Here is a 26,916-nt window from a genome sequence, read left to right on the forward strand (position 1 = left end):
CTTGAAACGAGATTTGACCGCCTCCTTGAACGGTGTATTATTTTCAACATCCTCCATCACGCTAATGCCGGCGCGTAAAGCTTCTTTACCAACCGCTCGTACACCTTTACTCAGATAAGGAAGCGCTCTCCTGAATAATCCTCCGAGAAAACTACCGATTCCGTGTCCTCGTTGATAGGGTGCTCCGACGAAAACTCGTGTGATTCCTTCACTCCGACCTCCGTTTTGTATATCGTAATATTCATGGTCCTCCGGTCTAGTCATAGCGTGCGGCTTTTCTGACTGATTTTTTCTTACTGGAAACGTCTAAAGTGCAACGTCACCGTCAGCGTTCCCGATTGGAATGGTATTTTTTTTCCGAATTGATCTTTTATATCTATTTCAATCCTACGAAAATACGTTTGTCGTAATGGTATATAATGCGGGACGGAGAAATGTTTCACTTGATTCGCTCCGTACGCGTAATAATGACCGTAATGCTGCAGCTCGACCGGTACTATTCGAAGAAGTGGAGTTTGCACATCGCCGGTTATATAAGGTTCACAAATATCACAATAAACAAAGAGTTTATCGGGAATACCGCGCAGCAATCCGTGCGGTTCGAGAGTATAGAAATTTCCAGCGCGCCCTCTTTGTTCTCTTTTAAACCCGAGTTTGATAAAAGGTGCTGTAAAAATATCTTTGGAATTAGGATTAGTTGCAGTAAGTGTTGTATAGAATTCGATTTCACTAGTCGTTAGGGCCCCACCGCAACCGAGTATTCGTAGAAGATTATCGGAAACGTTCATATGATGAACCAGATTGCATTTATTTTCATCGCATGTAATCTCGAACAAGATTTTACCACCACTAGCGTCTTCTAGTGTCAAATTAATATGCGAATTCGCATTTTTGCACGCTGAATTAATAGCGGAGATAAGTTCCTCGATATTTTTGTAAATACCATTCGGAATTACGCCTTCCGTCGACGTTAACGTCGTCCCGCCTTTCCTCGTCTCGCGACCATTTTCAATATCGACGAATCTAATGACATTTTCACCGTGATTTATGTGTAAAAAAGTAGTGGGAAATTGGATCTCGTTAAGCGCGACTTCCCATTCGCCGTGTAAGTGTATAGGATGGGGTAATTCTGTAATGAAGGAAGTGGTTGCATTGTCCGGAAAATAGCGCATACTACTATTGCTGGGAAGAATCAAGAGAAATTGATCCGTCCTCATTTCGAACAAGCGGGGTTAAACTCGAAGCAGGGATCCAAGAATCAAACTTGCTGGGATAACCACGCCAACTAACCAGCACCTGTTTATTATTACCGCGACCCCGACTTCTTATCACACGATCGACGATAAACTCCTCCTCCTGCAAGTTTTTCTCAACCCGAGCCAATTCTTGTTCATAAAAAATGCCGTCTATGACTTCTCCCGCTAAATCGCTCAGCTCGTACACACGTGGTTTTCGCCAATCGAGTATACGGTGAATTCGAAATATCTCCTCGCTCCACCGTGCCTCGTATCCTTTCTCGAAGACGACTTTTGCTCTACTGATACGAACGAGATCACCGACGTGGTATTTAGCCTTTCGACGTTTCTCGTTCGCTTCGTCGTCGTTGCTCCTCCATTGGCGCGTTATATTTTCACGTGCGATACGTGCATTTTCTCTCGTAACGACATACGGTTGCATTCTAGTGCTCGAATGACGGGTGTGATTATAGGCGCTTACAATATTTTGCAAAACATCGATGTAGCGTCGCGTATTTTTATGCGTAAAATAACGCCACATTCGTTCTTTCAACGTTCTGTTGAAGCGCTCGACGATGGCGGCTTTGACATCCGGATTGTGGGCTACACGAAAACGAATGTCATTTTCTTCCAAAAGCTTTTGTAGCGGTCGCCCGACAAATTCTTTACCCTTGTCCGTTTGTAGGTATACGGGTACGCGTCCGTTACTTCTCGAGAGCACGCACTGGAAAGCTCCCATTACGGAATTACTCGTCTTGTCGCGCAATGGTTCTACCCAGACGTATTTACTAAGTACATCGATAATCACGAGTAAATACGCATATCCATCGTTGTAACTTTTGAGATTTCGGAGTTCGATCAAATCAGCCTCCCACAGATCGTCGATATTCGTTACGTTGTAATGCATTCGTGGAAATTTCCGTCGCAATGGACGATGTAGTGTGTACGCATCTTGCGCTTCGAGCCATCGCGCGACATTGTTACGGGATAAATTCGCCGCGCGAAACAGATTATCAACAGCCGAATAACCGGCATAATGCGCGGGATCATAGTACAATTTTTCAAGACCCGTCATTCCAATTTATTCCAATCGAGCAGGCGTCTCGCTACCGGTGAATCCGTGTTTCTCTTAGGAGTGGAACTCGCCGTAGGACCGCTAAGTTTCGCGATATTTTGCGAAGAACCGACTGCTAATAATTTTTTATTTCTCACTAGTGTGGAGGGAATGTTCAAGTCGTGAAGTAACCGCGCGAACTGAACTCCTCCCACTGCTTTCACGGTTTTTCTATCGCGCATCGCCTCGTTTATCAGGTCTGAGATATTTGAATCTTTTACGACGTTACCGTCTATAGTCACGACTCCTTGCTCATCCCAGCTAATTCTACTCGACGATGTTTTATCGAGTAGGTGTTTCGTTAGTAAGCGAGCTTCGGCACGGTAAGATTTCGGTACGCTTTCCACTATTCTTCCGACGCTTTTCATCACCTCGAGACTTGTGTCGTGTTCTTTCGGGAAGCTTCTCGTACGACTAGAGTCCGGAACGAATGAGCCCGTGAGATCGTGCGCCGGTACTCCTTCACGTGTGTCCAACGCATTTTCGTCTTTTTCTTCCTCTTCTTCTTCCTCGGCGTTACGCGTGTCGTCCTCTTGATTTCGTCGTCCTCGTGCTACTCGTACAAAGTGAAGATATCGCCAAAGAACCTCTTTGTACATCTTCCATCTCTCGGCTTCATCCTTCGGATAGGGTGAATTAAGAATTTGACTCAACTCCGCATCGAGTCTGGATAAAGGGGTCCCGGGAGTTCGCACGGAATTATTATTATTAGCGCTTTCGTTGTTCCCCGATGTGTTTTCCACCAGAGGTACACCGTCGGTAGTCGGCTGCGGATGATGTAATTGACGCTGCATTCTCTCGAGATTTTCCGTAGAAATTAAAACCATTTTTTTCGCTCTTTCCATAACGCTCAATATTATTTTCTCTCTTGTGTTTTAATCCGTCGCCCTGTCTATAATTCGCGAAAATAAGGCCTCTAATAAAGGAACGATGATATAGGATAAGAATCCACCTCGTTGTACCAATAGCTTTCTTTTATTCTTCCAATTTCCACGCTTTGACGCGATACGACGCAGCGCCGTTTTGTATTTGCTCAGACGATTTTTTTCGCGTCGTTCGAGCGCAACGTTACCATTGAGTGTGTTGAAAACGCATTCGCAAATACAGCGAATAAATTTTTCATCCGCGGTTCGCAGGAAGGAGGTGCGTTGATTTTTGTTCAGATGACACAATGCCTCTAGAAGACAAACGTTTCTCTTTCCGATCGAACGTTTAGCGGTTTTCGTTGCACTGTCTGACGCTGCTACCGCTTCTTTCATCGTGTGAAAGTCTCTCGCAACTGACGTCACGCGAACGCAAGTACATACTTTTTATACGTTTGAGAATGATCTGCGCGGTACGTAGACGTAATGCAACGCATCGTCGGGAAAGATGTTTGTCCGAAATCGATATTTGTCCGGAGTCGATTGTTTCAGATCGAGTAATAAATATCCGTGAGGGCGTGAGGTTGCGTCAAAGTATGCTTTTTCTAGAAACTTTGGGTCATGGGGGTACACTTGTCGCGCGAGATGGCGAATTTGAGCGCGATCGCGCGGGTTCTTGAAGACGGTTATGTAGTTAGAATTAAGAGATATGTCGCGCTGTCTACGTCCCTGGTGAAATAGATTTTGCGTGATGAGTATAACACTGAGATTCTTATGATGACTACCCTTTGTAAAAAGATCCACGATTACGTCGCACGAGGATGATTCTCTCATAAGATCGTCGATTATCATCAATTTTGGTGCGAGAGGATCGCAAGAATAATCGTCCGTTTGCGGTAGCCCTTCGCGAAACTCGATTATATTTCTCTTTATTTTACCCTCCCCTCTTCCATGTCCTCCCACTTTCTCTTTTGTTTTCGCAAACATGTATTGTAGTTGACGATATGCATCTTGCCATTCGGCGTAATAAAATAAGACTCTTTCAAAAGAAACATCGGCCATTTCGGGTAAATATTTGAGAAAGGATTTTACAAAGACCGTTTTACCACAGCCGGTGGGACCGCTGACAATAGCCGTCCAGGGATGTTTCCAGCGTACGTCCATCTTGTGAAATGAACACCGCTCGTGTCTTCACTAACATAAAAAAAGCCGTGTAACGGTACGATGAAGTAAGCTTACCATCGCGGCAGAGGGCACTCCGCGGCGGAGGTGCGCGCGCGCCAGCGTACTTCGCGGCGGTCTTTTACGAGCTAATTCAGACCGGAGAAGCTGGACAAGCGTAAATGCTGAACAAGCGGAATTGCTCGCGTCAGCGCTTGCGCGCGCGGGGGAGTGAGTTCATGAGCTTATGATACTCCCCCACGATGAAAAGCTGCTTTCCACGGAAAGAATTGGGCAAAAATAGTCGTTTTACGTGAATGTATGTGGGGAGAGAGAGAGAGAGAGAGAGAGAAAGGGGAAAATAAACTTGGAGAAAAATCATTGGAGAATTATTTTTTCAGAATATAAATACAAAGCAAAAACGATATAAAATATAAACAATTTTATTATTTCTTAAATCTTTACATGACTTTTTTCTATAATTTTATCATTTTCTTAGCCTATTCTTATTCTATTTTTACAACACAATTTTTATTTACTTTTTACAAAAAAATTTATAAACTTTACATATATGGGGAAAACATGCGTGTAATTATTTAAATAATAAAATAGAGCGAAGGAACAGCATCGTGAAATAACAATTAGCGTTCGGATAAATATCCATAAGGGACGGAACAACGACTGTCGAGAAATCTACGTTTTAGCAACACGGGTGTGCAAGCTTTCACTTCGTCGCGTGTTATTATTTCGTGAAAGGCTGTACGTCGAATTGCTCTGAAACATAGATTTATCGAACGCGATTCTACCGTTGCCGACTCCGTCCCTTCCTCCTCCTTCTCTTGACCTTCTCGCTCTTTACGTAATAATAATTCCCTAATACTATTAAAATTAACTAAGCGTGAGTTTTCGAAATTTAGAGTTATGCCCTTTACCTTGCAAACTTCTCGCGTTTGCCCTTCCGCTGTGCGAACCACGTATGCGTAAAATTTCGGACCACCCGATACAAACGCCTCGATATAGCTACCGCGACCATAGCTCTCGAGTTCGTCCGTCATATCGCCTAGGAAATTACCTTTACGCACTTCGTATTCATCGGAGACACCGCTGCTCACGTAAATACACGAGTCGGTATCGTAATATAAAACGCGACGATTCAATTTATCTAAATATTCGTATAATACAAGACGCGCCTGTGCCGTCGTGAAAGCCGCTATAACTACGTTAGTAAGAGGCGAGGGTACGTCCAGCTCTTCTCGCAGTCGCCACGAAACATACATCACTTCCTCGTTTACGGGTAATATTTTGATTATCTCATGCTGAGGACTCGTGAGTAAACTCGCTAAACGCTGTTGAGTTTTTACGATCTCGGTATTCGGCAGGTTGGATCGTTGACCAAATTTCCCCCAAAAAGAATTTAAACATAGCTTCGCGACCGAGCGCAAACCAGGATTTTTCGCGATGTTTTGCTTATCGAGAACGACACCCTCGGTTTTCTCGTAGTCGCGAAGATATTGTTCTTTAGACACGTCATCCTCACACTCGCTCGGCCATCCGCTGGCTTCTTGTTTCAATTTTAAAAATGTGTTTATATATTCCGTGAATAATCCACCCTGCTGTGTATCGGGATCGTAGCGAGCTGTGGTGTATTGCCAAATCTCACAAACCCTCGTTACGAGATAACCTTTGTCGATGGCTTTGCGCAATTCAAGCGATACCCACGTACCCTCGAATTCTCGCTCGGACGACTCGTGGGTACATTCTTCGTGTGAAAATGTTTCGCAACAACTGCGACACAACGCGAATAGTAGCTTTCCACGCACGCGATAGGGTAATACGGGGTGAAAGAGATCACTCGGAGGGAGTACCCTGCAACGCACGAGACCTTCGACGGAATCAAAATTGTAACACGGTCCTATGCCAATTAGAGTCGAGCATTCCTCCGCGACGTACACCGTGGGATGTCCGATCGGGAAAACCCCGGTCTTCAGTACGTACGGGTACAGAGAACACACATCCACGTAACGTATCTTCTCCGTATCCGTAATCTCGTACCGCGTCACGATGTTCCCCGTACGTCCACCGTAGAACGCATCGCGCGGGTTGAGCGGCTCAATTTCTATCATCGGGTGATTTTGTCAAAATTCACGCATTTCCCTATTTTCCATCATTTCGCGATCAAAGACGCATTCCCATTTCTCTATCACCGAGTACCCCCGTCTTCGAAGACGATACGTTGTTGCGATGGTGCGCTCATAACGCAAATCAATCGTATCGCCGCGTTCGTTGTTTACCGTTAGTTCCCTATCGCGATTAATCTTAAAACACGACGGACATCCGTGCCAAAAACAACCGTGGAATTGCAACACGTGATAGTGTGTTATACCGTTTTCCACCGACTCGTAATAACCATCGACTAGCGTGCCGTCTTGCAGACGATATTCCCGAGTGCGTCCTGCGTGGGTGATGTTATGTCCGAGCTCGCGCTCCTTCCACACCAGCCACTGAAGCGCCTTCCGCGATTGGGTATTCGCGCGTCTGTACCCGCCCGGTGGAATTATTCCAATTTCTCTTTCACGTAAAAAGTTTTTTCTAAAAACCCTCATACACGTGGAAGCGATTGTTGTGCATTCCTCGAACGGACACACGCGACCGCACTTCAAGAAAATCTTTCTGAAAGACATACACGCGCGTCTCAGAATATTCACGTCGTTGCGACAGTAACGCAATATCTCGCATTCGAAATCAAACACATAATTCGTACGAATCATTTCCGCGTGCCACGCTAAAAACTTTTCTCGCTCGTTCGTATTCATACTATCGGGTGAATAATATCGAATATCCGGCAACGGACCGACATATGACTGATTATCGTTGGTATTAAATAAATGCGGAAAAATGCCTTTGTCCGAAGTATTCGTCAGGCCAAAAGCCTTCGGTAACTCCGATAAACGCATTGGCATATAATTAATACTATCGATAAATTTCGTATGTCCCACTGTTAGTACTACAATTTTCGTCCCGTTTAAGATTACCCGCGGTTCTAAGGCGGTTCCGCTCTCAACAATATAGCGTAGGATAAATTGCGCATCGAATGCTTTCGCGTTATGAGCTATACAAATTATGTGTTTAAAATATTTAGTCGGACGTGTCGCGAAATCTACAAACTCCTTTACAGGATCACGACGAAATATGTATTCACGAATACCGCACCACCGACAGCGCACCGAAGTATCCTCAATCTCGGCACACGTTTCGCAAATCTGCTGCGCGACGCAAAGTGTAGGTACGTGAATATTTACACTCGCGGTACCTTGAAGCGTGTCATCCTGTCGCGTCTCGAAATCGTAAAACACGAATGCGACGCGACTTTCTGTTTTAAGTACGCACTCACCCGCGTTTTGTTGTTGCTCTCCTCCCTCTCCCAAAATGTGCTCCGTGTCGTTAGTACGGAAATTAGCTTTGTAGGGGAGAGGAAGCATGTGACAAAGATGATTCAACGGCTGGGCAGAACGACACGTTGAACAGTAAGTCACGCCGCATTCGTGTTGTCTATTACGCTCGATTAAACGACCGCATTCTTCGCAAAAACATACGGTGTTGCAAACGCTACGAGACGATTGCCTATCGTATGATTTTTGCGCACGATGATGCTCAAGACACGCGTGATTGAAAAATTCGCGATTACAATTTTCGCAATGAATACGCTCCGCGTCGAATCGCTCGCACGAAGGTACCGCGTAACACCGAGGACATTTATTTGAGCATCGGTGTCCCCTTACATCGCTGCGGTAACCGACGTTACACGGTACACAATAACCTCGACTACCCGCGGCGGCTCTTAAATTTAAAATAACGCTGTAATGTCGTAATTCAGCGTGATGTAATATGTTTAAACACGCGACCGGTTCGCGATGTAGTGAGGCTAGTATCGCATTTCCATCAAATAAGACTTTACCCCCGTGACCAAAAGTTTCCGCGCTATAAACCATTATCGCGATGTTTTCCGCGGCTAAATATTGCTGAAAATGCTCGATTTCGCGAATACCGCAACCCTCTTCTGGAATTGTAATACCGACTTTCCTCGTTAAATCACGTGCCAACTCACGTTGTAACGAGGAATGACGGTATCTCACGGCGTTCCATCTTTCTTGTAGGCTACCCGTACGTAAATTACCACGTTCATTGTAAATTTGCGCCGTTACGAGTGCGCGAGGAAAACATAAGTTATCCGAGTTGGATATCGTTAAAATCGAGCGTTTACCAGCGATATCAAGCGCATTACCCGCACGACCCGTAGGAGGAGTGACACGGTAAACGTGGATATTGAATTCTTGCGCTACGTTCAAGCCCCCGGAGCTTTGAGCTAACGAACTCACGAGGTTCCAGATATTCTCGTGAGTCAAATCACGAGATGGTCGGAACGAAATACCCGCGGGCCCGTGTGAAAGATTCGGGGAATCGAAACTAAGTCCGATGTAATCACCGGGAACACAGGAAAGTACCGCGTACGCGTGAAGCTCGCGAAACGCGTTTTCTAACCACGCGTAAACCTCCTCCCCCTCTGGTAATGATCGAAGGCGAAAACCAGCCTCTCTCCCTACTACACCGAAATTTCTAAACTCACGCACGTTTTCCCTTATTAAATCTAAATAATTAAAATTATCCCCGTTATGATTCGCGATCTGTTCCGGCGCACCAACCTGATTCTCCGGAAACAACGCTTCCTCATCCTCTTCTCTCTCCAGTCTCCCCTCCCCACGAACTCCTATCTCGTTGTCGTCGGTTTCTTCGGCTTGATTTTCCGCCGACTGCTGCTGCTGCTGCGTGTTTTCTTCCATTTCTCCCTCTCCTCCACCAAACTGAACTGGAAAAATCGAAAACAAACGAATTAGTTTATCTTTAAAATTATTGTTTTTACACTTCCATACTCGAATTTTACGCGTTGTTAAAATTAAAAATAGTAATACATTTCATATTAAATTCTCTCACCTTTATACAGGATTATTCCCTTTCTTGTTCACCGTTGATCATGTTGATCATTGATCACTAATATTCCGGCGAGTAAGAAATTTCCGGGAAAACAATTCCTAAAAATTTCCTCCGGTTAGAATAAAGGTATTCGAGTATGAAAGCGTTATCTATGCAAAAATGTATAATTGTATTTACCTCTTTCCCTCAAAAGTTCCTCTAGAGTCTGTTCTTCCGTTCCACTCAGCTCCTCCCCCATATCTTCCTCTTGTACCTCATTATCATCATCATCCTCATCCTCCTCCTCCTCCTCCGAATCTTCTATTATTATTGTATTTTCACCTTCTTGGTTAAACTCTAAAAAATTCACCATTGTTTTTTAGCGGATAAAAAATTTTTATCCATTTTCTTACTGCGATAAATTTCTCATTACTCACCTGGTGAAAAAATCTCTTCCTCGTCAAATGAACTCACTTCGTGAGTTCCAACTTCTTCTTCCTCGCTCTCGCTATCCAAGTTAACGAGAGGTGGCTCAGGTGTGAGCTCGATACGTGCACGCCCTAAAAACATTTAATATTTCATTATTTTAAAAAAATTTACCAATATGAAATGCTTATTTTTCATAAAAGAATGTGTGATAAGACTCACGTGAGGGTCCGGCTTCGGGTGAAGTATCAGCCCGTCGCCTTATTCCGTGAGGAGGAGTATACTCTTCAGGACGTGCAATACGTTGCACTCCTCTCACCCCCGCGATCCTGCGAGGCGATACGTTCCGATGTTCTACTCCTAAAAGATTTTACTCTTTTAATTTTTGAAAATTATATATACATATATATATAATAAAAATTGGAATATAAACTCACCGTTTTCACTCGCTTCCGAAATCGATCGATGAAAATAAAATAATAGAAAAGCTATATGCCCACCCGCATCCTCCACTTCTCCATCACCGAAAATACTTCTCATTTCGATAACTTCACCCGCGTAGATTACAAGTCTCTGATAGGAGGCAAAATGCCCCAAGCGAAATAGCACCGCTAGCACTGCACTAGGACACAGCCCCGCAAATTTCGCAAACACTTCAAAATTTTTTTCATCGTTGTCTGATAACAGCGATAAATATCTGCTCACATCGAGTCCGCACAAAGCGCGTGACAGTAGTAAGCATGTCTCGACGGTTTTTCTTAAATTCTCAACCATTTTCGCGTACTCAAGATAATTTCGCCCGAATTCACGATACGAAGAAACACGACGCGTGTTGTCCACTACACTGAGAATTTTGAAATGCGATTTTTCTCCGTCTCAAACCTCCTATTTATACCTTCAGTCGGATCAAAAAAATCAATCGGTTTCAAGTTGTACATCTTTCACAAAGATTTCCGCACATTGGCGGCAACTTTACAAGGTGTATATTACTTTAGTGTTCGAAGGGTTTATCAGCCAAAAAATACCCTTCGAACGATGTCGATATTCTTTTCCTATAACTTTTTACAATTTAATTGAGAGTTAGTACGTGAGCAAAACTTAATTTCGAAAACTCACAGTAATAAACTTTCACGTGTAATATAAAAAGGTTTACATTTGCTTACCCTATTGTAAATTGCTTCTTTTTTTAACGGTATGGATATTTCCGATCTTTTTTTTGTCTAACCCTTTAGATTCCATATGTTTAAAATGTAATTTTTCCAGGGTCCAAGTGTAAATAAATAGTTTTATCGGATTGGAGATTTATAGTTTTAGAGCTTTTTAAGATGAAAGCTCGTAAAAATTCCGTTGACTGCAATATTTTAATTTTTTCTCATTCCTCAGTCCTCAGTTTCTCTTCCTTTTGTACCCTTTGATTTTTTTCCGAATAATTGTAATGCGAGACTGTGCAGGATGTAACAGCGCACGAACCGATGTCCTTACTCCTTCTTTTATCAACGGTCGTTTTTAAGAGAGTTCGAGAAAATGTAGAAGCAATAAACATCGTATCCAATCAGATGACTCAAAATTTTTATGCGCACGCATTTTCCCACTACTTTTCCGATTTTCTACTCCATGCGATTGGGAAAATTTTAATCATTCGTTTTCTGACATTCGAACGTGCGGGTTCAGCAGCAGCAGCAACAGCAGTAACAACAGCAGCAACAATAAAGAAGATACAGCATTTTTGTATTTTATTTTGTGTCTACGTGAAAACTAGTATCATGAGTAAACGCAAAGAAATTTTAAATTCTGAACATCACGAAGTGCGCGGTGACGTTTCCGGAGCAAGATACTTCAATGGAGAAAAATTTGAGCAAAATTATATGATGTTAGCCAACACCACTTACGGACTCAATTCCTCATATACGAAAAAAATTCATGTTGGGTTGCAAACTTCAATCAACGATGACGAGTTTGATTTCCAACCCGCTGTTAAATTTACTTCCAAGGGAGCCGAGGGTATTTGCTTCAACATGGTGGAGTGGCAGCAATTTCAAGAAAACATGGAACTTATGACTGATTATTTAAATGGAAATAGTGTTAAGTCTAACTCTATTATTATCAAGAAGATAATTATAAATTTCACCACCACCTATGGAGCAAGAGCCCTGCTATTGAAATATCAGGAGCAAGAAGAGCCTTCTTCGGGAAGTAACTTGGCTGCAGAAGAAATCATCCATACTCCGAAGAAACCACGAACATATTCCTACGCAATAGCAATGCAAAAGACTACTTTTCTCGGACTGGAAAACTTACTCGATTGCGTAAACGCTAATTTAAATCAGTTAAATATAATCGCAAACAGTGTTAATGATTGCTCTAAATATCTTATTAATGAAATACAGATAAATTTACCCACCAAGAACTTCATCGAAAGTAACATTGTAAAACACACTATAAACACTAATTGTCACAATATTCAACATAATGTACGTTTGCAACTAAAAGATTTAACATTTCTCGATACATACTTTGAAATAATATTTTTAGAATTAATTGCACTTTACTTCAATCAAATTGTACGGATAATCAAGTTGCAGCGAAAATTGTAATCTATACGAACGTACATTTTTCTTGCATATATGGATTTGTTTATGACTCTCTGAAAACTCTCCAAATAAATAAAATATTTTTGTCTATAACGTTCGACCATGTACTTTTAAGAAAAATTGTTGCAAATAAACATATTTTTGTATTCCATTTCTTGCATTTGTTTCCTTCCCTTTTCGCATGTTCCTGCACGCTCCACTCGCCATCGTCAATTCTTACAGCACGTTCAATCTGCGAAAACGGGTGGCTGACGCTCACCCCGTTCACGCAATATCACGCGCTCGACCCCTTAACCATCACACCAAATATCAAACTAAAAGTCGAATGATCATTCGTCGCTGCGACGTCATTCTTTTGTTCGCTATACGTGCCAGAGAGTCCGGGGTACCTCATATAGACGCGGCCCCAGCACATATACATCCCTTCCCTTCGCAGACTAGAGGCGACTGTGTGACGTCGTTTGTTTACATGCTCCATATCTGTCAGAGAGTCCGGGGTACCTCGTATAGACGCGGCCCCAACATATATACATCCCTTCCCTTCGCAGACTAGAGGCGACTGTGTGACGTCGTTTGTTTACATGTTCCATACCTGCCACAGAGTCCGGGGTACATCATATAGACGCGGTCCCAGCATATATACATCCCTTCCCTGCCAGGTCCCATAGCCATAAATACGATACACCATTTTACTATCATTAGATGTATAGGTAGCCCAGCAGACTAGGACCAGGACTAGAAATCCAGCGATCCAGGTTCGAACCCAGCTTGGATTTTTCTCAATTCCGAAAAATAAAAATCACTTGTCAACAGCCGCCATCTTGTCAACAGCCGCCATCTTGTAGACGTCCACCATGTTGGACCCACTGCCGCCATCTTTTCCCTCTCCCCTCCCTGTGACGTCATTTGTTTTGACGCCAGACCAAATGTAGGTCAGTGGGTCAAATATGGGGTAGGTGGTGGGGGTTTGTTGTGACGCCCCATACCTGCCATATACTACTATCGTCTATATAGTGTGTCTAATATGTATGTAACGGTGCGTATTTTTACGCCTCACGGGCGGTGCGTAATGATGCGGAATTTTCGACGGTATGCGGATTTTCGATGCGGAATTACGACGGTGTGTAGTTAGCGAAGCGGATTCTTACGACCCGGAATAACTCGTCGGTTTGCCAGAATTCGTTCGTGTGGTTTATCGGGAGACTCCAAATTAAGAAAAATAAAGAAAATAACTATTTATTCAATAGAGCATTATAATTATAAAAGAAAATAGTAACAATGAGTACATGTGTATTTCTGGAACGGTATAATCGGATCTAACTATCGGAAATAAATAAGTAATTTCTTATCGGTTGGACGAGTAAATGTTGCGACGGTACATGTGTATAATTCTAATTGCGAACGAATGAATAATGAACGGAAAACAAACGGCGTAAATTGTTGGTGCGCTTTTGGCTGAATTATAAACAAATTAAATTATTTAATCGGTCGGTTCGTACGGTACGGAGCAAAGTAATAAAAAAATAAGCGATACCGCGTATATCCGAGCCTTGCTGAGTCATCGACGGTTGCCGGTACGCTGTGTCCTAAGACAGTGAGAGACTTCTCTCGTGCAAGGGGTATCGGAAGTCGAACGCCGGGGACACCCGGCCGAGGCAGAGAACGCCCTGCCCCTAGAACGACGGAGAGTCGGAAGTCGAACGCCGAGACACCCGGCCGAGGCAGAGAACGCCCTGCCCCTAGAACGACGGAGAGTCGGGAGTCGAACGCCGAGACACCCGGCCGAGGCAGAGAACGCCCTGCCCCTAGAACGACGGAGAGTCGGAAGTCGAACGCCGAGACACCCGGCCGAGACAGAGAACGCCCTGCTCCTAGAACGACGGAGAGTCGGAAGTCGAACGCCAAGACACCCGGCCGAGACAGAGAACGCCCTGCCCCTAGAACGACGGAGAGTCGGAAGTCGAACGCCGAGACACCCGGCCGAGACAGAGAATGCCCTGCCCCTAGAACGACGAGGTTCGGAAGTCGAACGCCGAGACACCCGGCCGAGACAGAGAACGCCCTGCCCCTAGAACGACGAGGTACAGGAAATCGAACGCCGAGACACCCGGCCGAGACAGAGAACGCCCTGCCCCTAGAACGACTATCGGGATGGGAGCGAGTACGACCGGAGCTTCAGAGTGCGCCCTGAGGCTTGTCCGAGTCGTACTCGGGGAATGGGTCCCGATCTGTTCCGCGAGCCGGCTTTTATACCGGTCGCGCTACCCCCACTTGGGGTGCTACCCTACCCGGCAGCTATCCCTTCTCGAGCTTTTACCCTCGAGTTGGGGGATCGGAATGCGGCCCTAAATGGGGGTGCTCACGTGGAGCCTGCGTGACGCTTTAGTAACAGCGCGTGCTGTTACATGTATATATCGGTAATTATAATATCAAGATTAGACCACATCTATAAAAATTTATAAAAATGTATAGAACTTGCAGTACATAAAAAATGCAATTTTCGTAATTCGGAGCTATAATTTATTCAAAGGAATTATTGTAACACTTCCAATGACCTAAAGTATTTTATCAATAGCAAAATGGTAGCCGATACCTACAATAAGGAACCCAAGATATCCACAGCAAATAATTTTCAAAAAAAACCTTTAACAATTACAAAAATGACGGAAGTTGAAAATGGCGTACAAAATGAAAATGAAATCCATACAGAGGACAAAAAATGGATTAATCACAAACAGGAGGTGAAGTGGATAAATGTCGCAATTCTTTTTCTCTTACATGGAGGTTTCCTGTATTCGTTGTTTAATTTTAATTGGTTTGAAAATTGGAAGACAATCATTTGGAGTAAGTATATTCTTTGGAAGATGATTAACTTCGATTTTTCTTCTAAAAAAACTTTAAATAAGCAAAAAGTCAGTTTATTAATGGAATAATCATTCTTCTACATTTTTTTACACATAGATGGATATTTTAAACATGATAATTACATTTATATTGCACATTTTTTTAAAACATTAATATTATCTTTAGCAATGATTGGTTTGATTAGAAATTAAGCAATGGAATATGTATATATATGCGAAATTATAGAGAGTTAGCAATAATTACTTGACAATAAAGAAGATTTCTGTTTTTACTGTGCAATTTTGATTTTATAACACATCACGCTGTAAAAATAGTTCGCTCTTTGTACTAATTGTGAGAATATTTTATTACTTTAAAATATCAAAGTTGACAACTTGATTTTTATTAAATCAGAAGATTTTGATTTATATTTATAATTAGCTTTTTTTTTAAACATCCTATTTTACATAATTCATTCTAATTTTAACGTAATTAGCAGTATAACTTATTACAGTACTTTAAGATAGATTTATTTTTAGGATAGATATAAAGTATGCATAATTTTATATTATAATTAATTATTACATATAATCTTATAACGGTATTGTTTATTTACCTTGATTTTTCTCACTTCAAGTTTTCGTCGGGATTTATACATTACACTCAATCGGTGTGAACGGTGCTATTCATCGTCATTGGACTCACCAATCGTTTAAAGCAAATTGGCCGCTCAGAGTTATATTTCTTATTTGCTACTGCATAGCTGGCCAGGTAGGTAAATGTTTAGATAATTATTTTTTGCATTACGAGGAAGAAGCGTTTTCCTTCATCATGATTCTCGTTTAGAACAATCCTTTTGAGTGGGTGCGAGATCATCGAGTACACCATAAGTACACAGACACAGACGCGGATCCACACAATAGCAACCGAGGATTCTTTTTCTCTCATGTCGGCTGGCTGATGATGAAAAAGCATCCAGAGGTGATACAAAAAGGTCGTCAGATTGATATGAGTGACGTAATGGCGGATCCCATTTTCATATTCGGTTGCAAGTAAGTCCGCATCGAAGAGTTGCTAATTATTCTTTTCTCTGAAATACATTTTTACTTGAAAAGTAGGACGAGTTAGAAATTTATAAACACTTGTTTATTTTCCTCCAAATTTTTATAATTGCCATGTCTTTTTCAATAGAGCTTTTGTGAGACTTGATGTGTATCGTTCAATTTATTTTTTCTTTTAGACATTTCTTGATATTAAAGATTGTTTTCGCTTTCTTGCTACCGATTTCAATACCCGTGTACGCATGGAACGAGATCTGGTCCAGGGTCGTTATGTCACAGATTTTTCGTTACGTACTCTTTTGCATTTCACGTGGATCGTTAACAGTGCAGCTCACATGTTCGGTTCGAAGCCATACGATGCGTAAGTATGCAGCTATGTTTGACTAATGCAGAATAAATTTTTTTATAACTCATAGATTATGATTGCTATAATTTCAATATTTTAATTATTTTTTATCAAATATAATCAATTTAAAAAAAAAATAAATTTTTTTTTTACGAGTTTAAAAAATACGGTGCTACAAATACTTACAGATTTCTCGCTATTCTTTTGCCTGCAACAAAGTAATTTTGTCTCGTATTTTATTTGAACGATAGAGAAATCAATCCGTCGGAGAACAGACTCGTGGCGTTTTTGGCATGTGGCGAGGGTTGGCACAATTATCATCATGTGTTCCCATGGGACTACAAGGCGGCTGAATTAGGCGATTATAAATTGAATATCACCACGATGTACATTGACCTATTCGCGAAGATCGGCTGGGCATACGATCTCAAGCAACCATCAATGGATCTCGTGAAAGCTGTATTTGCGAAAAAAGGAGACAGGAGTCATTGGAGTATTGTATCGAATGCAAACAATAAAACTGAGTAATAAAGATTAATAATTTTTCAGATGATACAACAACGTGTCACACGATTATGATAACGTAGACATTTATTCTACGAAAATAAATGCATCCAGTTTAAAAACGGGAAACGTCTGATGTAACCGACGTATTTTGGTAAAAAGCGTAACTTTTCTTTGCGAACTTTCTTTTACTGTTTTACTATGAAATTATATATTATATATTTGTATATTATATTATATAAATTTATATATTATATTGTTTACGTATTATTCATAATATGTATCATATTAAATTATATATTGTTTTAAAAAAGATTGTTTATAAATAAATATGTTCTTTGTTGAGTATTGAAAAAATGTATCCATTTGTACACACAAACATGCATTATTTGTCGCTTTGATGACCACAAATGACAATGAGTGCGACCAAATATCCATAGGTGCCCAATACTTTTTGTATTTAGTTTTTGTATTTTTGTATGTATCTGAAAGACGTCTTTAAAAAATGATGCTGTTTGAACGTCTTTCAGATGTTTTAAAGACATGCGTGCTGTGTCTGCGATTTGTGTCATTTAACGATACATTCGAATAGTTTTAAATAGGAATACTCTTGTGCGATTCTTTTTTATTTTATTGTGTAATATTCGCAGATCTCAATATTAAAAATATCAATATATTCGAAGCTTCGATTATTGCAACAGTAAATAATTTTTATGATTAATTGAACGTAACATTTAAAATAAATGATTAAATATGAAAAACCTGTTCTTTACAAATCAATATTTTAATAATTAATCAAAATATCGTCAAAATGTATAATGATAAATAAGAAAACGTTTAGTGATACACATAGTTATATAAATAGAATCAATATACACAAAAATTTTTTATTATACTAAAATAGGTTTATTGTAAATTTTGTACATTATAATATGGAACGTATCCCAAATTTTCGTAACAAAATCTAGAAAGATGATATAACATATTAAAATATGCAATCTTCGCAATAACAATCACTTAATAGTACAAAGTGTTGCACGCGCTTCAAGATAACGTAGGAGTATCGCAAAAAATAGACGATAAATGTCTTTTTTAAGAGTGAATGAATTTTTTCAGTACAAAGGCATATATAAAATGCAGTTTAAAAAACACTCGCTGAGATCAAGTGGTATGCATAATAAAATGATATTTTTTGTTAATAAATTTAACATGTGTCAACAGCGTTTGTTTCACGCTTTTTTTTCTGAAGCACCAGAAAAATTATAATATTTTATTATCTTTAGCGTTAAGCTCTCATTTTTTATTATTACTATTTAAAATATTATTAACGCTTTCAATTTATATTTTTTGCTGTTGCTATTGCTTCGGGTATAGGTGTTGCTATTGATGATCGTAGATTGTGGTCCCACCGATCTTACAAAGCAAAATGGCCGTTGAAGTTTATTTTCATGATTTACTATTAAAGCAGCAATCTAGAAAATCATGAGCATCAACACCATTCTGATCACATCTCAGAATTAAGCTTCTGGAATTGTGGTAAATTTTGGTGGATTCTGGTGGATTTTGTGGGAACGGATTTTGTTGGAACACAAATTAGTAAATTACCTTTTATTGTTTGTATGATATCAATATATTGTTTTTTTTCTAAATCAGATAGTATTTAATTCCGCTTTGCTGCTTTATTATAGAACAGCGTAAGTATAATTCTGTTGTGACCCGTGTTATAATAGAGTAAATAGTAACAATTTTGTACAAAATTTATTTCTGTTTTATTATAACATATTAATTTATAGCGTTGGAACTTTAGAAAAAAATGCCAATTAAACAAAATTTTGAGATTTGGGAGATTTATTTATAAGGATCTTTCGTGTATTCTTTTGTGTATTAAAAATATGATTAAAATAAATTAGCATGTGTTAGTTTCTCTTGTATCTTCCTCTTTCTAGCTGCCTTGACAATAATATCATCACATTGTCAATAATTGTCAGTTCTGAATTGATGCCATGTTTTTTATCTCTATAAGTTGCGTTAGATAGATTTTTTGGTATTAATAACGTATATCTTTAAATAAAATCTTAATCGCGTAACCGCTGATTACAAATGTTTGAAAAAAATATCCTTGTTATTTAATTTTACTGTCCTCATATGACATTGCACGCCACAAAGAGTGACTTCCATCACCCTTCTTCATGACAACGGTTCTCACGAGCTCTTCCGATGGTTGCTTGAGATCGTATGCTCACCTTATTCTAGCAAAGAAATTAATAAACAGCATGGTGACATTCAGATTATTACCGCCTAATTCGGCCGTCTTGTGGACCCACGGAAACGCGTGATGATAATTATGCCATCCTTCGCCGTACGCCAAAAACGCCGTGAGTTTGCTGTCCGTCGGATTTATATTCCTGTCGTTAAAACGAAAAATATGAAATAATTCTCTTATGTGATAATCAATAACGAGAATCTCAACCGATTATATGGCATTATCTTTTACTGATACACAGATGATGATTTTTAATAAAACTACATTTTTACGCATTATATGGCTTCGAGCCCCAGGTATGAACCGCACTGTTAATCATTCACGTGAAATTTAAACTGATGACGTAGCGAGTAAGAATCTGCAATACAAAATCTGGACCAAGTCTTGTTCCATGCATATACAGGTAGCATAATAGGCTGTAGAAAAGCGAAGATGTGTTTGAGTATCAAAAAATATCTACAAAAAAAGCATAGATTAATTGATATGCTTCGAATTGTTTATTTTATAAAAAACTTTATTGCTTGCAAGGCTGAAGGATAAGTATAAAAATGTAATAAAACTGAAAAGTGTAAAATAAATGTAAGTGTTATAATTTGTAAGGAAAATCCGCAGATACTTAAGGTGAATTAAATATATTAATATATTATTATAATATAAAATATAAAAATATATTAATATATTTTCTTTTTTGATTTTTAAAGTGCAGATGTATTTCCAGCTGTTAATACAGTAGGATTAGTAACTTTTTGATGCGCACTTACTTGCAACCGAATACAAAGACAGAATCCGCCATTGTGTTACTTATAAATATTAATCTGACGACCTCTTCGTATCACATGTGGATGTTTTTTCATCATCAGTCAGCCGACATGAGCAAAGAAGAATCCTCGGTTGCTATTGTGGATCCGTGGCTGTGTCCGTGTACTTGTGGTGTACTCGATGATCTCGTACCCAGTCATAACTCAATAAGCAAAAAATCATTGATATAACGTTATTTTAACGATATTTAGTAATATGTAACATTGTTAAATATGTAAGTTTTAACGTTCTAATCGACGTCATTATAAACAAACTTTGACACTGATTTTAAGGTTTCAATAACGTTGAAATGGTAGTGTCTTAATATTACAAATAATGTTGTGCAAATGTTTTTTATAATTTTAATATAATGTTTTTCATATAACATTAAATAAATGATTAGATTTAAACTTACTTTTAACCTAATTCATCATTATATCAACATTCACACAATATTAATATTTTATTATTTATTTCATATTCTTAGTAAATACAAAGTAACATAACATCAATGTTATAATTTTCCACTCAATAAAGTTCTTCCTGAAATCACTTGCAAAAATCAAAGATATATGAGATTATAAATGCACGTGCTTGCACACACATCACGAAGCTGCCGAGAAGGATTACACATACGCTGCGTTCCGAAATTCACTGCTACCAGTGCTGGAAATTTATAGTTCATATCATGTCACATATCTTATAGATTTTCAGTATTGGCAATACTGCACGTTGCGCGTTCATACGAGTTGACGCTTACATTGAGGATAGAAATAGCTATATATAATAGGGCTTTCTCTCGCAAAGAATTTTGACATTACTTATCTGCGAACTTAATGTTAATTTTTTATATAATGTTAGAATTTTGTTGTGCCCTTTGTGGTAGGACACGAGTTCGGGATCTGCCGAGGAGTTAGGCCGGGAATCCGGGAATAATCTTTTGATGTTCTTTCCAATAAAAAACAGTCTCCCGTATATTTATTGGTTTCTTGTTTTATTACAAATTCCCTTATTTCTAGATAAACTAAGTTCCGTCAGGAATCCTTGTCTTAGTGTAGTATCACGAGCCCCAAGTTACTCTTATTCGCTTTTAGCGATTTGTTATAATTCGCGTTCTTCTAGATTTGTGGTCCCGACGGACATACGTCCGTTTCTTTTGACTGATAGTTTTCGACCCGCCGTCGTGATCTCGCGACGGCGATTTTATATGCGCGAAACTGCACTTGATTGCAGTTTTAACGGTCTAACTTGCTGACGAAATTCGATCGTTCGTCAGCATTGTCGCGTTAAAAGTGAATTAGATTTTAATTTTCGCTGCGCGATTCTCCGGTGTCTCGCATGAGCCGGAAACTGAATATTAGATATCTTAATCTGATATGTAATAGATATCTTCTTATATTTTATTAATATATATATATATATATATATTATTATTAATAATTGGTTGTGGTTCTTTGGACCCACAACAGTTACATAAATATTAATATCAATTATTTTTACTTTATATAATTCAATAAAATAGTTTTATAATATTTCTTTCTTATAAATTTAATATTAAAATAATATAAAAAAAATTATTAAATTAAAAAAAAATTATTAAATTAAAACTATTGTAACTATGTTGAACTTGCAGCAAATGGAAGTGTTAAAATAACATTGAAAACAAAGTTTTAAATAATGTTTTAAAAATATTTCTCTGATATTTAAGAAAACTATATTATAAAATAATATATTTAAAATATGTATAACAACACAAAATCTTTATCATTATAACGTTATTTTAAACATAAGATTTCATTAAATTAAAACTATTGTAACTATGTTGAACTTGCAGCAAATGGAAGTGTTAAAATAACATTGAAAACAAAGTTTTAAATAATGTTTTAAAAATATTTCTCTAATATTTAAAAAAACTATATTATAAAATAATATATTTAAAATATGTATACAACATTATATCTAAACATTATAAAAATTTACATAAAATTAATATTTCAGAACGTTGATTTAATGTTTCTTGCTTACTGGGAAGTTATTCTGAAAAGAAACTGTTGTGAACAAAAACACATTTTTTTTAGAAGAATGAAATATTTGAAGTTGTTTCTCTACCTGGCCACTCGCGCAGTAGCAAATAAGTAATATAACTTTAAGACGCCATTTTGCTTTATAAGCTCGATGACTCCAGAGACGATGAATTTTAGCAGTAATGCCGATTCTTTGTATAAAGCCCATGGCAAACACTTTAAGCAAGAAAAGTTAATTTAATTAATTAATCCTGTTATTTTATTTTTTATTTTTGTACAATCATTTTTCATTGAGTTATGGAGATTTGAAGGTAAACATTTTTATGCGAAGCAATATCATGATTCAAAACAATTCAATGTCTTTGCAATGCCATATTCTTGAGCGAATTCTGAGACGATTTTTCCTTTTGCAAAATTTTGTCCGAAGCTTAGTTTCCGAGTTATAATTGAAAATAGTTCGCTACTTACGAGTCCGATACAACGGGCAGGCAGGAACGGCGCAATACGTCATGAGACAATCGTAAACACTAGACCAGTGCTCGGAATTAGTCTGAACCAGTGATGCAAACTCGAGCCGGCCAGCACCCGAGCACCGCGGTAGGGGAAGCACGCACACAAACGAGAAACGTGACGTCACACGTACGTGTGCGCTTCGTCGTTCAGTTTGTAGAAGCGAGTGGACATACGTGTTCCGTCTCCTTTTTATCAAAGCGACGTTGCGCGCTTGTTGCGTATGACAACGTGAAATGCTTTTTCGAGATTTATGTGATCTTGTAAAAAGTAAATAATATTGATATTAATAAAATATCAGAACATTAAATGTTTATGAATTATTAATATGCGTTAATTGCGATAGTTAATACTTTAGAGTTTAATATTATGTTATACAGGGTGTCTCATAACTACCGCTTAATACTTTAATAGTATCTTTTGGAGATAAAATAGAGTAAAGAATCTTAATACAAAAATATCAAGGCTACAATAGTTTTTAAGTTATAAACGATCAAAGATGCTAATGATGTCGCGTAGGACGCTCGCCTGGCACGCTCAGGTCCGCAATTACACGTACACGCGTACCGATCTGTCAACTGCTATTGATTTTTACAAGTCAGGTGATATTGATTTTTACTGCACAGCTGATTTTTCACGGACGTGAAATGCATGTGGATTTTCGTTACTCCAAATGTGAAAGTTGTGGCTGTTAACTACTCCTTCACGAGTAAAACGTGACTCGTCTGTAAATAAAATTTTATGGACAAAATCAGAATCTTTATTTTCATTTTCCAATAATCATGTTGAAAATGATGGGAGATTATACATGAACATTACGATATACTTATTGTATTTTCTGTATCAGATTAAAACGCTTACAATAAATACAATGTAACGCATCTTTATCGAAAACATTTTCATCTAGAAGAATCTAATTTTATACATTGTTATTAGAGAATTAAAATAGAGATTCTGATTTGGTCATTAAAATGTTATTTACGGACGAGTCATGTTTTACTGGTGAAGGAGTATTTAACAGTCACAACTCCCATATTTCGAGTGACGAAAATCCACATGCATTTTGCGTCCGTGGAAAATCAGCTGTGCAGTAAAAATCAATATCACCTGACTTGTAAAAATCAATAACAGTTGACAGATCGGTACGCGTGTAGTTACGGACCTAAACGCGCCGGTTCTACACGATATCATTGGCAATATTTGATCGATTACAAGCCTAATTTAAATCTCAAATAGTTTTATTATTAATTATTGAGTGGTCTTCCGCGCCACCCATGAGGTGCCACTTATAGCGCGTTAGGTTTTTCAACGTGGACCTTCGCCTGTAGCCCTATTATACCACATTGTATTTTAAATAGTAATATATATTATATTATATACTATTATATACTAACACTAATACTTTTTTTGTAGTATACTATTTAACTATGCTATACTATATTACTACGCTGTACTTTCAGGCATTATATAATAAAAAAAAACCAATTTTTTCATTTTTTATTTTATTTATTGAATATAATTACTTAATAAAAATATTTTTTATTATTGTGAGGCCGCCACGGCCCCCTCTACCGCCAGGGCCTCCTCTGCCGCCACGGCCTCCTCTGCTGCTACGGGCGCATCGTCCTCCGGTACCGCCACGTTCTCCTCTACCGCTGGCAAAGCCTCCTCGCTGGCGGTACCAGCGGGCCCTAGAGCGGCCGGCTCCTCTTCTTTTTCTTTCTAAAAAATTAATAAAAGTATTTACAATTAGATTTACGATTGTATACTCGTATATTAATTAATAATTGTATTGTATGAAGTAAATAACTTACTAGCTTTGTTTTTTGGTTGCTGCTGTTGCGGCTGTTCCTGTTGCTGCTGCTGCTGTTGCTGCTGCTGCTGCTGCAGCTGCTGCAGCTGATACAGCTGTTGCTGTGTTTCCAGCTGTCGTTGTTGTTGTGCTTGTTGCTGCTGCAGTATTTGCTGCAGCAGCTGATGCAAGGATGCACCTTCTTCTTGCGTAGTATGTTCTGTTAAAATAAAAAAGAAATATATATTTTATCAATTAGTAACATAAACATACAAAACAAATTATGACGTAGTTTTTTTAAAACATTTTTACGTCCGTTTTATAACAAAAATGAATAATAATAATTTTATTTATTACTTACGAGACAAATTGCCTTCCATTGCAAACGTTTTGCACTTTTGTCAGCAGGACACGGGTGCGGCTGACATGTAACAATAGTAAACCGCTGCGCGGGGCCGCGTCTGTTGTTCTATTGTTTGTTAAGAAGCACGGTTTATTTTTACTTCTATACTCTATATGTCGTTAATTTTTTTGACGTTCATTAGCCTGTGTAGTACTCTTGTTGGCTTATAATTGCGAGTAAACGTATTTCTTACACGTTTTATTAAATCGCAACGTTGATGAGAAAACTGAGACAGTCTCGACTGTAAGTTTTTCAATATATTTCCATATATTTCCTTGTTTTTTCTTCTTTTAATTTTCGTCTAATTTAATTCTTCGTCTTTGTTTCTTTTTTCTTCTATATTAAAATGTGCGATTCTGTATAAAAAAAATCTAAGCGAAGCTTTTTTGAAGGCTGGCTTAGCAATGATCGGTATAAATCTTGGATACGAAAAGTACCGTTAAATGACAGTTTTTTTCATTGCACTATTTGTAATAAAGATTTTTCTTGTAACACGCGCATTTCTAGACATGCGGATTCTATGTGTCACAAAAATAATATTAAAAAAAACACATCTGTTTTGTTAAATAATAATGATGTAAGTTTTAAAAAAAGTACTTCTAATATACTTAAATTTCAAAAAGAATGGTTAGAAATGGAGCATTTTCAACCATGGTTACGTGAAGCATCACATGACAAAAAATTATTTTTTTGCTCCATTTGTGAAAAATACATGTCTGCTAAATTGTCGCATATTTATGATCATGCAGAATCCGTAGCACACACTACAATAGCTAAGAAAAAGAATTTAGAAAAAAGAAAACAGACGAAGATGTTAATATGACAGAATCATTTTTATCATTTGATGAGCGAAAGAAAGCAGCAGAAATTCGATATGCTGCTTTCATCGCCGAAAAAAACATTTCGCATCAAACTGCGACAGACATTCTAACATTTTTCCAACAAATAGGAAAAGATTCTGACGTATTACAAGATATGAAAATGAGTCGGACTAAGTGTCAAAAGATTATTTCGAACGTGTTGTGTCCGGTTGAAACGGATCGTGTAGTCGATATTATTCAAAATACTAAATTTACTATTTTTATTAATGAAACGTCTGACATTTCTAATCAAAAATGGATGACGTTTCTTGTTCGGTATGTTGATCCTGCAACATTAGACATTCGCTCACAATTAGTAAAATTAATAGATATTGATGCAAAAAATAGCAGTGCGGATAAATTGTTTGATGCTTTTAAAAATGAAATGTATAGACATCAAATTCCATTTTTAAATATTATTGCTTTGTCAAGCGATAATGCACCCGTCATGACGGGCAAATATTCATCATTTAAAAGAAAGCTTGAGGAAAAATGTAAAAACTTAATAACATTTCCATGCCCATGCCATTCCGCTGCACTTGTTGCACATACAGCATGTGGTAAAATTCCAGAGTATTGCGAAGAATTCGTAAAAAAATTAGCTAATTTTATTAACGGTAGTCCAAAACGATCTGCTATTTTTGAAGAATTTTGTGAATGTTTTCAGGAGACAAATCGCAAAATTCTAAAGTTGTCCGACACACGATGGCTTTCTCGGCATTCATGTATTGAAAGACTTATAGAGTTTTGGGATACTGTCGAGCATTTTTTAAGAGAAATGGTAATGAGTGAAAAGACAAAATCTGGAGAAAATTTATTATCTGTAATGCAAAAACCTGATGTAAAAGCATATTTATTATTTTTAAAACATATTTTGAATTTTTTTAACTCTTTTAATGCATTTTTCCAAGCTCTGGAAACAAGAATTCAATTATTGCAACCAAAATCATTTCAGTTCCTTACCATAATTTGTAAACATTTTTTAAAACCAGAGCTTTTACAAAATATAAATAATAATTTTGAGTTTTCAAAAAAAGAAAATCAAAAATCTTTAAACGAAGTATATTTAGGAGATGAATGCGAAAAATATATTAACGAATTGATAATAGAAGGACACGCAGACGTAGTTGCAACAGTTCAAGAGAACTGTTTG

At 38.3% G+C, this 26,916-nt stretch overlaps 1 protein-coding gene and 1 pseudogene across 1 annotated transcript; one reads left to right on the plus strand and one right to left on the minus strand.

The window, feature by feature from the left end:
• The first annotated feature begins 11,530 nt into the window (after positions 1–11,530).
• On the plus strand, positions 11,531–18,338 carry LOC105672252 (acyl-CoA Delta-9 desaturase-like; annotated as a pseudogene).
• Positions 18,339–24,123: 5,785 nt separating this feature from the next.
• LOC136998580 (uncharacterized) lies at positions 24,124–25,475 on the minus strand. The gene is made up of 3 exons (XM_067351503.1): positions 24,862–25,475; positions 24,523–24,720; positions 24,124–24,430 (listed from the first exon to the last, which is right to left on the minus strand). The coding sequence occupies exons 1-3, from the start codon at positions 24,878–24,880 to the stop codon at positions 24,228–24,230; spliced, it is 420 nt and encodes a 139-aa protein (XP_067207604.1). The 5' UTR covers positions 24,881–25,475; the 3' UTR covers positions 24,124–24,227.
• Between the last annotated feature and the right edge of the window lie 1,441 nt (positions 25,476–26,916).

This window comes from Linepithema humile, chromosome 3 (genome assembly GCF_040581485.1).
Source record: "Linepithema humile isolate Giens D197 chromosome 3, Lhum_UNIL_v1.0, whole genome shotgun sequence".
NCBI lineage: Eukaryota > Metazoa > Arthropoda > Insecta > Hymenoptera > Formicidae > Linepithema > Linepithema humile.

Bases quoted from the DNA above. Each gene is read 5' to 3' on its own strand.
- LOC136998580 (XM_067351503.1), bottom strand. The intron at 24,431-24,522 runs GTAAGTTATTTA...TTAATTTTTTAG, and splicing joins GCAACCAAAAAACAAAGCTA to AAAGAAAAAGAAGAGGAGCC.